Genomic DNA, 15816 nt, shown 5'->3' with positions numbered 1-15816 from the left:
GGTCCCACCAGTCCGAACTGGTGTCCAGCCTCCAAACCCGCCTCTCCAGGAAAAAGTTGGGGGGCAAGGGCAGCAGGGCTGCAGCTGGATTCTGAGCGAGGGGCTCAAAGCTGGCCTCAGGATCCAGCTCTTCTGCAAAGGTCAGCATGCTCTCCTGAGCATGAAGCAGAGCTTCCAGCAGCATGGTGTGGGGCCATTGCCTGCCCAGGGGCAGCTAAGGCTCCATGCCCAAACAAGCCAAAATAACACACAAACAAAAGAACAAAACAAACACACACAAGAACACAAATACAAACAAACAAACAAAACAAAAAAGTCAAAACCCAAGCAAACAAACACAGAAGCAAATACACAAACAGACAAACCAGATAATACACAGCTGTGGTGTCCGACATAGCAAGGCAACCAGAGCCAGGAAAACTGCAGCAGCTTTGCTTTCCCTGTAAAGGTTGGCAAGCTAGAAGCAGGAGCAGAGCAAGGGCTGCCCAGGAGTATCCCTTTAAGCACGCGTCTCTGCAGAGAGCATGCAGCAGTGCCAGGGCTTTAGGGCTGCCCCTGTGACCTTTCAGAAGCACTTCCAGGTGCCTTCTTCTGTTGACAGAGCATCCCGCAGTCTGGACGCTCTTATGTCGACAAAGCTGATCACTTTGTCGACAAAGCGATGTAGTCTGGACGCTCTATGTCGACATAAGTTTTGTCGACAGATTCTGTCAACAAAACTTATGTCGATGTAAGCCTGTAGTCTAGACATACCCTTAGAGCAGGTGGGGGAGAAGGGAATGCATGCAGAATAAGGCAGCCAACACAGATGTCATATTTAAATTCCAGGTGTGACGGGCCGAGAGCAACCCGCACCGAGGAGCCCAAAGGGGGGCAGGGAGAGACGGGGTCCTCCACCGCGGCGCCCGCCTGGGGAGAGCCGGCGCGTGGCAGACGTCAGCCACGGAGGCTCCCTCTGCGGCTGCAAAGCCGAGCCGCGGCTAGCCTGGGGTTTGCGGCGGGGAGGAAGCAGCCCGGGGCGGGGCCCTTTTGGCGTCCGTGGGTGGACATGTTTCGGGAAGGAATCCCATGTCCGCCGCACAGGGAGCTAGCAGACCCCTGTGCTTAGGGCCCCGGGGTGGGACCCGGTGGAGAGGGTGGGCCCAGGTCCCCCTCCCCTCCTGCCGTCGTTGGGAGTTGCGGGTCGCTCCAGCGCCAACGAGCTGGAGCCTCCAGCAGAGACTGCGGAGGAAAGCCCCGCTCAAAGGGACAGGCAACCCCTGGGCTCGCAGATCCCCCAGACTCGGCCAAGTGGGGTGATCGCGCCCAAAGGTGCTAAACCAGACTAGACTCCGGGACCAACGGGCCGGAGGCCGGCGACGGGGTCCGCCGAACCCCTCTCCCGGGACGGGAGAGGGTGATCGCACCCCACCACGGTCACACCAGGACATAAAAAGAATCCGCATGTACATGGTTTACACTGTTTCTTTGAAGAAAATTCAAAAGCTATTGTTTGCCAGGCTGAAGCAATTATTTTGAAGTATGAGCCTCTACCTTATTGTTTTGGTCTATACTTGATTTTATTTCAACAAAACACATTTTGTATCATATAAAAAATTAAAAGTTACCTTAAATGTAAAATTAAAAATGATTACATGTGAGCAAATAACAAATTATTCAATATATTGTTATAGTCAAATTATTCAAAATTATTGTTATAGTCAAACAAAACCTGACAAAATATACAATATACCTAAAACAATCTATAATAAGAAATAATTATGATTTGCTGTTAGAAGTACATTGGTGTCCCTGAAAGCTATTAGTTTCATTTGTGTGGCCCACAGTAGGCTTCGAGTTTGACATGCCTGTACTACAAGGAAGCCTCAATATTAGTCCAAAGCAAGCAACCCTAATGTGGGGACACTACCTTGATTTAGAGCCCTGGGAGGCATAGGGGAGTAATTACTTTGAATGTCCCTGGGAGGAGCTATTTTGAAATAGCAACAGTGGAGTATCCATACCACTGTTATCTTGAAAGAGGCGTATTTCTTGCGAAATGAGGTTTACAGAAGTCAGAAGTGGAATTGCTGTGTAGATGCTCACAGTGTTATTTGGGAATATGGCTGCTGTGTAGATATACCCTGAAGTAAAACCTTCTGCAGGGTGGAGTAGAGGGGGTGCGTGCTCAGGCAGGGAAAGCTGAGGCTGGTGCTGTGGCTCTCGGTTCAGGGACGCTCCTGACTCCCTGTGCCAGGTGAGGTAGGTGGGAAAGGCCGATCCGAGCAGTTCCACTAGCAGGGAAAACAGGCAGACGTGGGGAGAGGGCGAAATGTGCAAACGGATTTTCTTGCTTTCACCCAGAGAGACTCAGAGCAGCCCCTGACACACTGGAAAGGCTCAGGTGTGATGCTGAAGACAGACCAGTCCAGCTTTGCCAGGGCCAATTGTCCAACACTCCTGTTACGAACCTCCTCCCGCTGGAGTCTCCTTTGCTGCTGTAAGTGCATCGGGTTTGCTGCAGATCCAGGGTCTCTCACTGGCGCACCGCAGGCTGCCAACCCCGTTCTCATTCAGATACGCACAGTCACCTCCTCCTTCGATCCCAAACCTGCAGGGCAGAATCCAGGGAGCGTGTGTCAGGCAGGAGCTGGGCGTTTCCCGTTGGTCACCGATGGGGTGACACTCGCACAGGGCAGGGAGCTGCTGCATTCACAGCCCCTCAGTTCCCTTCCTGCACCCGCAGCAGACCCCAGCCCTGCCCCCCAGCCGAAGGGGACAGTTCCACAGGGGGCAGCAGGGCCAGGCAAGGTTCTAAGAGGAACTAGCTGCCATGGAGCATTCACACCAAGGGGATGTTTTAACCCTAGTTTCTGCTCCCCACCTCACCCAGCTGCCCCAACAACCAAACTGCCCTGGGCACAGATTCCAGAGGAGCAGCACATGGTGAGCAGCAGCATGTGACGCTGCACACGAGCTAGGGCAGGCATTTGACATCAGCTCTCAGGACGGGTGTCCAGCAGGCCAGGCTGCGCTGGGGAGGCTGGAGCTAAATGGCAGCAGCACAGACCCTGTGGTTGTGGTGTGACCCAGATGCTCACACCCACCTTCCCGCCAGAGGTGCAGCCCCACCTCGGCACAGGGTGGGATCCCGGCCCACGGGCAAATGTCACCCATGGTTTCATGGTGGCTCAGTAGCAGGTGCTGGGCTGGGAGGAGGCCCAGCACCATTCTGGGCAGACTGGGATCTCCCCACCTCCAGCCTCTGGCTCTGGGTGGGCTAAGACATGACCCAGAAAAAGGCTACCTCCGCCCCCACCCGCCTGATCACGTGGCTGGGGTGTGCAGGGGGAGGCACCAGCACCCTGCCAGCAGAGCTCTGCTGGGATGGCACTGAGGTAGCCCAGAGCATCTTGAGTGAGGGGCTCCTGGCGTCTGATGAAGTGGGTCTTTGCCCATGAAAGCTCATACTCCAATAAATCTGTTAGGGTATGTCTACACTACCCCGCTAGTTCGAACTAGCGGGGTAATGTATGCATACCGCACTTGCTAATGAAGCCCGGGATTTGAATTTCCCGGGCTTCATTAGCATAAGCGGGGAGCCGCCATTTTTAAATCCCCGCTGCTTCGAACCCCGTGTAGCGCGGCTACACGGGGCTCGAACTAGGTAGTTCGGACTAGCGTGCCTATTCCGAACTACCGGTACACCTCGTTTCACGAGGAGTACCGGTAGTTCGGAATAGGACCCTAGTCCGAACTACCTAGTTCGAGCCCCGTGTAGCCGCGCTACACGGGGTTCGAAGCAGCGGGGATTTAAAAATGGCGGCTCCCCGCTTATGCTAATGAAGCCCGGGAAATTCAAATCCCGGGCTTCATTAGCAAGTGCGGTATGCATACATTACCCCGCTAGTTCGAACTAGCGGGGTAGTGTAGACATACCCATGGTCTCTAAGGTGCCACCGGACTCCTTATTGCTTTTGCAGACCCAGACTAACATGGCTACCCCTCTGATACTTAACAAATAATCTAGTAGCACCTTAAAGACTAACAAAACAGGAAGATGGGCTCATGAGGTTTTGGTCCAGTCATCTGAAGAAGTGGGCTGTGCCCACGAAAGCTCATGATCCCATCTACCTGTTTTGTTCGTCTGTAACTGGAAAGCCTTAAAAAACAACAAATAGTCTAGTAGCACCTTAAAGACCAACTTGCCTCCTCCTCTGAAGATGTAAAAGTAGGGGGCTCTGGCTAGTAAGACTCTGGGTCCAGTCCTGCAGCCAAGCCTCAGAGGAACCCTGAATTCTCACTCGTTCAGCCTTGCCTGGCCAGCAAGACAGACCTGAGCCACAACAGACTGGTAACTACACACTATCTGCAGGACCTGTGTGTGTCTGTACGACAAGCTTGTCTTTATAAAGCAGATGCTAACTACCTGTCTACTGTATTCTCAAAAAAATGCGCGTATTGCCTTCTCCCTTGAAAAAGTTCCCATTTGCTTTTGAAATTCTACTAGCCCGAAGTAACTGCCGCACAGCTACACTCCATAAGGACTTAGTTTGAATTACGGTTTCACTGCTGCGTGTAGCCGCGTGGCAGTTACTTCAGGCTAGTGGAATTTCAAAATGGCGACCGGACAGGAACATGCAAATAAAGCCCGGGATATTTAAATCCTGGGCTTCATTTGCAACTCCAGTCGCCTGATTTGCCTACCTAGCTCAAATTAAGGAGCTAGTGTAGACATACCCTAACCTACTCTTAAATATCTCTGGAGATGGGGATTCCACAACCTCCTTGGGCAATTTATTCTAGTGTTTGACTACCCATGTCTCATATCTGTACAACATGCTTCTGAATACACACGTTTTCTAGACACTCAGCTTTATTCCTAAGCTAATTGCTTTGCTTTTCCAGATCTTATCCATTGCCTTCAAACTCACTCTTGCTTTTGCTATTCTAGTTGCCATTTCCTTCTTAGTCTAGATATGTCACGTTGCACTTCTCTATGTTCTCTAGTTCAATTCCATTGACTCTGATCTTCCTTCCCAATTCCTTATCTCCAAATACCATTGTCTTTGTTTTATCAATATTCATAATCAGCCCATACCGCTTCTCTTCCTCATTTGGCACCTGCACCACTCTCGCTAGCTTCTCTTCATCTTCCTTCTTCCTTGATAACTATATCATCCGCAAACCTCAAGTTGTTAATTCTCATCCCGTGCACAGAGATCCTTTCTACCTTTCCCTTGATCTTGTCCATCGCTCTGCATGATGAAGATACTCGGTGATATCGGATCTCTTTGTCTTGTACCTCTACCTGTTCTAAATCAACTTCCCAACTTTTTGCAAGTTCTCACCTCTGCTTCCGCATTATCACTGATATCTTTCAACAACCGTTATCAGTCTGCTATCCATGCTGTATGATCCCAATACTACCCAAGTCACTTTCCAAGCTATACTGTCAAATGCCTTCTGAAAATCGACAAAGCAATTGTAGATGTTCTTGTTATTTTGCCAAGCTTTCTCTGCTATCAATCTTAGTGCCAATATCTGCTGTATGGTACTTCTATGTTTCCTGAATCCCACTGGTTCATCCACTAGACGTTCTTCTATCTGCACCCTCAATCTCTCCATCAGTATCATCATCAGCACCCTGCCTACATGACTCGTTAGGGTAATTGTTCTGTAGTTCTTGCACTCCAATGCGCTTCCTTTCTTGTGTATTGTCACTAGCACAGATCTTGTCCATTCCTAAGGTGCCTTCCCTTCTCTCCACACTATATTACATAGTCAGTGTATTTCCTGACTCATACTTTCTCTGCCATATTTGATCATCTCTCCCGCAATCTTATTTCCAGGGCTCTTTATTGTTCTTTACTCATTTCACTGCTCTTTCTACTTCCTCCTTCAAAATATCAGTCTCGCTCTCGATGCTTGGCGGTGATCTCTCTTTCGATTCTTCAATCAGTCTCTCTGAGACACTCGGGTCTAACTGCACTTTGTACTGATCAGTACAATATCTTGTCCATCGCTGCACAACCTTCCTCTTGTTCATGAGCACCTTATTCTCGTCTTTGATTGACATCGACTGCCACTTCCTATTAGCATTCCTAATTATCCTACATACCTCCCTGTGACAGGGCAGTGCCGCCCTGCACTGAAGCCCAAGGGGCTCCCCTGGCCCAGCTGGCCGAACGGGCCCCGGCCCTGCTGGGCATGCTCCAGAGGTAGGGCGGAGATAAAAGCCCAGACAGGCAGGCAGGCAGGGGAAATAGCCAAAGGGGCAGGAGCTCAGGGAAGAGCTCCTGAGCTGCCCAACCACCCCAGGTGCCACACGTGCTGCTGCTGCTGCCGCCCCAGGAACCATGCCTGCTGCTTCCACATCAGGAGCAGCACCCGCTGCTGCAGCCGCTCAGTAGCAGCATCCATAGCCCCAGACATCCTGGGAGTAGCCAGAGCTGCAGCCACAGCGACAGCGCGGGGCATAGAGGGTGCCGAATTGTGTCTGACCTGGCGATCCTCAACAATGGGGCAGAGGTAGGAATGAGCCCAATTATATCAACAGATTGAACAGTCCTGTACTAATCTCTCCTCGCATGGAAGTTGTTCCATCCAGGAATTTTTTGCTCATCTGTTCTAATGTCTTTTTTGTGATGGGAAGATCAGAACTGTGTTCAGTATTCAACAAATGGCCATAACAGGGATTCATAAAGTGACCTTATTGTATTTTCTGTCTTATTCTGTCCCTTTCTAAGTGATTCCTCATGTTCTGCTTGATTTTTTTGGCTGCCACTGTGCAGTGAATGGATGTTTTCAGAGAACTATCCACAATGACTCCAAGATCTCCCTTTGGAATAACAATTAATTTAGATCCCATAATTACATATGTATGGTTGGGACTGTGTTTTCCCATGTGCATTACTTTGCATTTACCAATGGTGACTTTCGTTTGCCATCCCATGAAGTGGGATTTCTATACAGAGTCAGCTTTGATCTTCATTGTCTTGTATTGCCACGGGGTTGGAATGTAGTGCCATGGGGTTGGAACGCCTCATGCTAGTAGCACTAGGAATTAGCTTTTATCTGCCTGTAGTAAGTTGAGGGTCAGTAATATGGAGTCAGCAGGCCTAAATAGAGGCCTGTAACATGAAAACAGCAACAGGCCTGCAATCTAGTGAGCAAGACTTTGGTTCAGTAACACAGGAGCCAAGAAAGAAGCCCTATTGATAACTGTGTGATTGTGTAAGTTAGGTCGAGCATGGAAGGACACAGGGAGGCACGGGGTACAGACTGTAAGCGGAGTAGCGGAACATCTTAAGGAATGTCTTGGTACAAAGACTCCCTAAAAACTAATGCACATACCGACCTAGGTTCAGGACCAGGTTGGAATTGACAGCATGAAGCAGTAAGTAAGCTCCCCTTCCGTAAGGTGAGGGGTGGTATCTAGGCAACAGAGGGTGGTAACCCGGTACGTAAAGAAATGATGTAAGTTGTTTGTACCTGTCTATAAAAGGACACCACAGAGGGTGCTCTCCGGCCGACCTTGGGGGGGGGGACGCTCTAGGCACCTGAACAGCAGGTGTCATTGAAACGCAAAGTAGCTTAACTTTGACTAACTGCTGTTAATATCTGTTCTGTGGCAATAGGCCTGCCCAGTGTTGGTACCTTGTCAACGCGGGCCATAGTGCCCAGTGGTGTAACATTGTACTGATCTCTGTTACCAACTGGTAGAGCTTCGCATTTGACAATAAACCTGCTTGATTGATTTCAAACCTTGCCTGCATCTGTCGTTTCCGGGGCCTCTTAGAGATCTCTTGTGTTGACCCAAGTGCACGGGGTCTAACACTCTAGATAAAGGGAGTACTGATTGTTACACATGCAGCCGAAAGTTTACCACCACCAACCGAGTAGAGATCCTGTCAGGAACTCACCAGGACGACCCTGACCAGAGAACGCTGACACTGACAGTCCAGACCACTGAAGGTACCGAGGTACGAAAACACCGAGTTACGACACTGCCCACCCAACACCTCCCTCTGGCTGGTGTCTCCCTGTATCAATTTTGGACTCACGTCACTCCTGGACCATGATGTCCTCTTCGGGACAATGCCCTGCAGCAGTGCCCACTCTACCTCCTCCCTCCCGGGACGGGGCTGAGAGTCACTGTTCAGTCTCTGCTTTTTGGGGTCTTCCCTCCCAGGGAACTTCCAATTCCCCTGCACCCACCTTGCCACAGTGACCTGCTGCCAGTCTTCATCTACTGCCTGCCTCAGGGACAAACAGCAGTCTGAATGCCAAAGGTGAGTGACCATTAGAGGTATAGGCTTGCTGCCTTTGCCTACCCTTGGGCTACGTCTACACTGCAGGCTTTTTGTGCAACAACAGTTTTGTGCAAGAGTGTGTCCACACTGCCATGTGCTTTTGCACAAAAGCATCCATGGCAGTGTGAATTCTCTCTTGCACAAGAAAGCTCTGATGACCATTTTAGCCATAGAGGTTTCTTGTGCAAGAAACCGCTGTTGCCCATCCACACTGCCCTCTTGTCCAAATCTCTTCCACAAGAGGGCTTATTCCTCGTGGGGAGAGGAATAATTCTTGTGTAAGAAGCCCTCTTTTCCATCACTTTACTGTAAATTTACTTGTGCAAGAACACACATGTAGTGTAGAAGCTCTGCAATTTTTTGCACAAGAATGGCCATTCTTGCGCAAAGAGCCCAGTGTAGACTTAGCCTTGTTGCATCCTTAGCACTCTTAGACCTTACATCAGACCCTGAAGGCTGGGAGCGAGGCCAGGCCAGAGCTCCCCAGCCCTGACTGCCTTTCCTCAGCACTGCCCTGTTCCAGAAAGCCCCCAGCTTCCTTAGCAGCCAGGTCCCTCCTGCTTCCCAGCTAGAGCAAGAGTGTCCCTCTTTGCATCCCACAGACCTTATCTGTCCAGCTCACAGCTGGGCCCTCATGGGTAAGATCAGCCTCAGCTGTGGGCTTTGCACTCAGCCCTCTCCCAGGGCTGGGTTTTACCCTTAAAGGGCCAGTGCGGGGCAAGTACCCCTTCTCAAGGCCATACATTCCTACTGTATGAATGGAGGAGGTGCAAGGCGTGGGAGGCAGCAGGGTGAAGGAGGGAGCGCTCGGTTGGTGCACAGAGTTGGGATGCAGGAGAGGGTGACAGCTGTGGGCTCTGGGCTAGGCACTGGGGTGCAGCAGGGGTCCAAGGTGCAGGCTCAGGCAAGGAGGGCCTTACCACAGGTATAAGCAAATATGTGGACAAGGGCGAGCCAGAGGCTACAGCATGCTTAGACTTTTCGATAATCCTGTGTGGCCCAGTAAAGTGCCACAGCGCAGCAGGGTGTTCAGGAAGGCTTCAGAATTCATAGGTGAAGACCATCTGGTCTTGGTGTCTTACTGCTGTTTAGCTCATTCCAAAACATCTGACACCTCAGTCTGGCTCAGTTCCTCAGCCTTCTCCTCTAACAAGAATGCTCGGGGCAGGGTGGAAACCTTCCCTACATCCTCTGCAGGGACAATGGATTCACTCAGCTGCCCTGCAATGGCCGAGTCCACTGGATGCTTCTTTAGCACCTTAAAGGTCTAGTGATTCCTCCCTCCCTTCATCACAGTGTGGAAGGTTTCCTGCTTCTGATAAAAAAAAAAAAAAAACTTCTGTGCTGTCACTTTGACTCGTCGTTCAACAAATGCTTTCTGGACCTGCCTCACTGAAACTGTACACTTGACTTTCTATTTTCCTTACTAGGATTTGGCTTCCAATTTACAAAGTAGTAACCCTTCCACCAGTGCCTCTTTCTCTGTTAAGCTAAAGTGGCTTTTTTGTTGTTATTTTTTAAGTGTTTGGGGTCGGGGATAATATACCCTAACCTTATCCACTGCCCCACTGGAGGAGCCCCTCAATGTTCCCACATTCTGGGGCCCCCTTATCAGTCCTATGTCCCAAGGGTGCCAGTGTGGGGCTTGAATCCTTGACATGTGGCAACTGAGTTAGGTACCTTTGCCACTGAAAGAGCCCCCTAATGTTCTTACATTCTGGGATCCCTTTATCTGTCCTATGTCCCAAGGGTGCAAGGTCCAGGATGGTCCTTACAGTCTCCATGCAGTTTGCAGGCATTTCACTGACCCTTTTTATTCCCATTTAAGTAACTTCTAATTTTTATGCAGTTCCCCTTCTTCAAATAAATGCTGCTGTGGGGGGTTCTTTGGCATTTCCCCACTAAAGTGATGTTAAATGCAATTACTTAAGATCACTGTTACCAATCAGTCCAGCTATGTTCACTCTGGGACCAGATCCTATGCTCCATTCAGACAAGCTGCTCCAAGAAGCAGTTACTGATGCTGTCTAGAAATCTGATCTCTGCCTCCCATCCTGGAGTGACGTGTTCCCAGGAAACATGGGGAGAGCTGAAACCCTCCTGTATTACTGGGGTTTCTGCCTTTGCAACATCTCTCATCTCTCTGTTCTTCTCACAACCACACTCACCAGGCTGGTCAGGTGCTTGGTGGCACTTCCCTACTGCTGTGCTCTCAGAGTTCAGGCAGGGAATTTCTTTCTAGAGATTCAATGATGCAGCTTGAGGTGAGATTTTTACACCCCATCCCCACCACTGTGGCCTAATCTGCCGTTCTAGGATTCGCCCCCTGCAATCGGCTCAGGTGGGGGTTGGGTATTTGAACCCACCCAGCTCCCACTGAAATCAGGCTGGGGATACCATCTGAGCCCATCTCTACCTGATTCCAGTTCCAATGGCAGCCCCGGGCACCCAAAGCTTATGACTCTCTGGATTCAGCAGTGTTGATGCCTCGTTACAGATTCAGGGGCCTCGTTACAGCCAGACAGATGAGGAGGCTTTGGCCCGAGACACTGGAAGGCACCCGTCTAACACACTGAGCACTCGCCCCCAAGTGCTCTCTGGCTGCTCCCACAGCACTGGCTGGGGGGGCTCAGCCTGAACTGGGTACCTCAGACACCGGGGACCCAAAGCCCAGAGAGCTCACAGAGAGGGGGGCAAAGACTCACCAGTTGTTGAATTCGGTGCCATTGGTCCATTTCCAGGGCTGCCCTGGGCCCCTTTGGAGGCCGATCCAGTGGTCGAATTTGCCTTTGTAGCGCAGCAGGAAAGCCTAGAACAGCAGAGGGGGAGGGTGTGTCAGGGCCTTATTAACCCTCCCCCCCAAACCCAGCTCCCTCCACCCCAACCTCCCCAGGGCTGGGGCCGCTCTTGGGAACTGCCAGGTCCAAGCTCCCCCAACACCCCATACTGGGCCAGGCTCTGTGTGAAACCCTCCCCTGACAGGGCAGCTGGGCTCCCTGCAGCCCTCCCAGGGGAAGGCGAGAGATGATCAGCACAGGGGATGCTGGGAGGGGCCAGGCCTAAGGGGACCCCTCCCCTACCTCAGCTGGCTGCTCTTCCCCTACCCAGGGGCACTGGCTCTTCCAGCCGCGCTGGGGTCTCAGCCCCTCCAGTCCCAGGCAGCCCAGCAGTCCAGCGCCAGAGGGGCATCTCCTGCTGAGAGGCCTGACAGTGGCTGATCCCCCCAGTCTCTGATACCAGAGGGGGCCAGCCAGGCTGGACATTCAGCAGCTGGAAAGTCCATTGGCCCTGGGCTACGAGCTGCAGCCGCAGAGCCCAGCCCAGGCCAGAGCGACGAGTCTCTCACCATTTCCTGCTCGTTGTCGATCCCAGCCAGGGAGGCCCCCAGGGCAGAGCAGCGGCTCCGGCTGTAGGTCCAGTTCCTTTCTCCTTCAGATAAATAGTAGCATTTCCCCTGGTAGCCGACCCAGCCGTCCGGGCACGCGGGGCCCTGAACAACTGGAGAGCGCCCAGATAACAACACTGAAATGAGACAGGAAGAGGTGGGGTGAGGAGACCTGCCTGTAGATGGGGAGAAATGATCCCGGCGCCCCAGGCTGCTGAGACTCCTCTGATGCCCGGTAGCTGCTGTGGGCGTGGGAAAGAGGGAGCCAGAAGGACGCTGGGAATCTAGCCCCACAGGAAGGGTTCTCTGACCCGATGGCGCCGGGCCACTGTCTCGGTTCACACTCCACAGGGAGGCAGCTGACAATGGGCTCGCAACTCAAAGCGGGTGAGTAACTGAGAGAAGTGCAGTGACTGTCTGTCAGGGACACTCCAGTTCCCACTGAGTGCTCCTCCTCCCCAATGCCTCCCACAGAAGCAGCAGCAGCAGGGGGGCGGCGGTGCTGGGAGGAGCCAGCTTGTTAAGCTCCTCAGGAGCATCGGATAACAGAGTCTCCTGCTCCCCAACTCCCACGCTGCTGCCTGTATGGAGAGGCAGCACTGCGGAGGGTGAGGGGGGCCAGTGGGAAGCAGCTTTCAAGCCAGCTCCCCACATGTCTGAGTTCCTATGCAGCTGCTTCCCCCCCTGTGCTGCTGCCTCTCTATCAGTGGCAGCAGCAGGGGGGAATGAGGGAGGCAGGCTCTAGGAGTCGACACAGAGAAATGGCTTTTAAACCAGCTCTGTGCATGTGCCAGTTCTGCAGAGCTCCCTTTCCCCCACCCCCACTGCCTCAAAGGGGGCAGGCAGGAGCCAGTGCTCAGGAGGTGTCAGCTCAATAGCCAGCTCCAGAGTTGCCTGCCTTTCCACCCCCCTGCACTGTTGCCTCTGTACCAGAGACAAGAGCGCAGGGGGGATGGAGGGGGCGCAGTCAGGATGCAGGAGCAGTCTCTGTTGGTGGTGGGCCAAGGCTCCCCTTGCAGCCCAGCTCTGGCACCCCACTCTGCTGCCTTGTGTTGCACTGGCTGCCGGCCCCAGCCCAGGGAATATTTTAGCAATTGTCTAACTGATCATTTGTTGCCGCTACAGGATTAAAATAAACGTTCTGACATCCCTGTTCCTAACACCCTGTGAGTTCGGGATTTCCCTCCCCCCCTCCTGACCCCTCCCCATAATCACTCCTGCTCACGCTCAGCCTCAGGGGAATCTGGCAGGGGGAGGAGTCTGCTGCAAACCTCTCCAGTCATTTTGTGCACTTGCCCCAGCGACTCTGTAGCTGGTTTGAAGCCTTCCCCTGTGGCTGGGACACACTCAGGTCTGGGGGCCATTAGCCGCTGGGGCAGGGGGATCCAAGGCCTGTATCTTCCAGAGAGGTCACCGTGCAGGGTGCTGTTCGCACTAGTGCTGGCGCACGGCTGGAGCAGAGCAGGCCACGCTCACGATGCTTCCTGGTGCCGCTCAGAGTGTGCTTTGTGTCACTGATCTCGGGGCTGCTTCAGGGGCACAATTTCAGGTTTCACACCCTGTACAGACTGGAGGTGGACATGGGCGTATATGGCCCCCAGGAGAAAAGATGCCAGGCCTGGGGTCCCTTCCCGTACTGCCTGGGAGGGCCGGGGCACTGCAGGGAGCCATTCAGGGCTGGGAGCCTCTGATTGGTGCCATCCCCACCCGTGTTCTGGGCTCCCTGCACTCACCAGGGTGGAGCCCCAAGCTCCCAGCTCTCATCTTACACATCATGAGCCAATGCTGCCGGCAATAAACCCTCTGAACTGGTGTGGTAATGGTGAGCAGTGCCCCCTGTAAGTGTGAGCGGAGCACTTGGGTGGCCACCCAGAGGAGATTCAAGTGTCGCCCCACTGAGGAGCTGGGTGCCCACAGCAGGCAGTGTGTGTTGCTGCAGGTGGTGCACATCTGCACCTACCTCAGTGCACAGAAAATTTATTCTACACACACATGGGAAAAAATGATAGAAATCTTCACCCATGCAAACCCCTCGCACAGAGATGCTGGTGCAGCAAGTGCCACTCTGGTCATGTACTACAGGGATCAACACCAGGGCAGGCCCCTTTCTATACCCTGCAGTGCCCTGATGTTACCCATTTGCACCAATTCCATTTTATCAATGAAATAACATTCCCAGGCAGCACCTGCCATCCCGGCACTGGGCATGATGCGGGGACACAGGAGGTACGTCTACTCTTGACGGAGCCATGTAGATGAGGGTTGTAGACATAGCAAAATGAAGCAGTGATTTAAATAATCGCTGCTTCATTTACATTGAAATGGCTGCCGCACTGAGCCGATCAGCTGTTTGTCGGCACAGTGTGGAAGTCTGGACGCTCAGTGGTCGACATCAGAAGCCTTTGTCGACCGCCCCGTAAACCTCATCCCACAAGGCATAACGGGGCAGTCAACACAGGCTTCTGATGTCGACCGCGGAGCATCCAGACTCCCCCGCTGTGCTGACAAATAGCTGATTGGCTCAGTGTGGCAGCCATTTTGATGTAAATGAAGCGGCGATTATTTAAATCACCGCTTCATTTTGCTATGTCTACAATCCTCATCTACATGGCTCCATCGACAGAGCCATGTAGTGTAGACACACCCAGGCAGGTCAGTGTGGAGCCTCACGGAGACAGGCTGCAGGCAGAGGGCCCAGCTCACTGCTGCCCTGCACCCTCCTGTCAATCATCCCTCCCCCGAGTGACTGTGTCTGGAGCCCAACAACAGTCACTGGCACCCCACGTGCTCAGAGATGGGCTGGAGTGGGGGTGGAGGGCTAGTGTCAGTCAGACCCTCCCCCTACAGTGAGTGCCCCGGGCAGGGTCTGGAGGGGGCAGGAGGTGGCTCTGGGAGGAGCATCCTCCAGGAAGCCTCTATCCCAGGGGCAGGCGCCAGACAGGCCAGGAGGAGATGCTGTGACTGGGGCAGCTCCGGAGGTGGGACGTGCGAAGGGGGCAAGGGGGGCTGAGAACTCACCTGCCAGGACAGTACCAACGATGAGGAGACCTAAGACCAGAACTGCCAGGACGAATCCGAGGGCGAATCCGAGGGTGACTTTATGTTTTTTCCAGTTATAACGATGCTCTGAAACAGAGGGACCCATCAGGCTGCGAGGTCACGTCTCACTGACAGCAACAGGCTGGGGCTGCCCTGGGGCTCAGGCAGGCTGGGGCTGGCGGAACAGCCCCTCCCCCCTCAGCTCAACACCCCCCAGCACTGCCAGCCAGGCCAGCACCAGGCTTGTGAGCTCAGGGCACATAGACAAGGACCCGTATGTGCCAGGGGCAGGAGCTTCCCTACCTGAGATCAGAAAGTTCAAATTGTAGCCCTCCAGAAAGAAAAAAAAAAGGAGGTATTGGTATTGGTATTTTAGTCCCAATAGAAGGTTGGGTATACTAGAAAATATTTAAATGTAAGCCGTCTTTTAAGAAGGCTCTCAGAGAGAAGACTGAGAAATTGGCGTTTGTAAAAGATGTTACCCCTTTTGAACAAAATCTTGCAAAGGTTCGGGCATAGCCCTTGGTCTGATCAAGTGTTAGCTGCTTGTCCATACAATTTCAGACCTAGAAGACAAATTGTCTAACTACTTGTGAATATGTAAACCCTTGGCTCCAATGGAGAGGGAAACAGCTGCAACTTGTCTTCAATGGAAAACCTGTAATGAGGTGTTCTTCAAAATTGACTGAATATAAGAATGCAAATATGAAACTGCAAAAATGTAAAAGCCTCTGCTGCAGAAGTGGAGAGGTAGAAACGCATGTTCCTCAGTACCCAGATGAGCAAGATTCCCTTAAGGATGGGTGCTGAGAGTTAAAGCAACTCTCAGATTTATTTTCTTTTCTTCCCTCAGGAATATGCTTAAGAAAAGGACCAGGAGGTATGAGGCTTAGGGTATGTCTGCACTACCCTCCTATTTCAAAATAGGAGGGTAACGTAGGCATACCGCAATTGCAAATGAAGCCCGGGATTTGAATTTCCCGGGCTTCATTTGCATAAGCGGGGCGCCGCCATTTTTAAATCCCCGCTGGTTCGAACCCCGTGCTGCGCGGCTACACGGGGCACGAACTAGGTAGTTCGAACTAGGCTTCCTAGTTC

The 15816-nt window shown here is 52.5% G+C and overlaps 1 protein-coding gene across 1 annotated transcript in view; it reads right to left on the bottom strand.

The window, feature by feature from the left end:
* Positions 1 to 1543: 1543 nt before the first annotated feature.
* Positions 1544 to 15816, bottom strand: part of LOC142823290 (uncharacterized) — a 34575-nt gene continuing 20302 nt past the window's right edge. Inside the window, exons 4-7 of the mRNA XM_075914196.1 lie at positions 14698 to 14805; positions 11641 to 11816; positions 11000 to 11103; positions 1544 to 2590 (exon numbers count right to left, since the gene is read on the bottom strand). Of these exons, the coding sequence (XP_075770311.1) occupies positions 2443 to 2590; positions 11000 to 11103; positions 11641 to 11816; positions 14698 to 14805 (536 nt within the window). The 3' untranslated portion in view covers positions 1544 to 2442. The remainder of the gene's footprint in view (positions 2591 to 10999; positions 11104 to 11640; positions 11817 to 14697; positions 14806 to 15816) is intronic.

The sequence above is a fragment of the Pelodiscus sinensis genome, chromosome 32 (genome assembly GCF_049634645.1).
Source record: "Pelodiscus sinensis isolate JC-2024 chromosome 32, ASM4963464v1, whole genome shotgun sequence".
In the NCBI taxonomy this organism is placed as follows: Eukaryota; Metazoa; Chordata; order Testudines; family Trionychidae; genus Pelodiscus; species Pelodiscus sinensis.
Note: the sequence above shows the minus strand (reverse complement) of the source record. Positions and strands in the feature narration are given on the sequence as shown.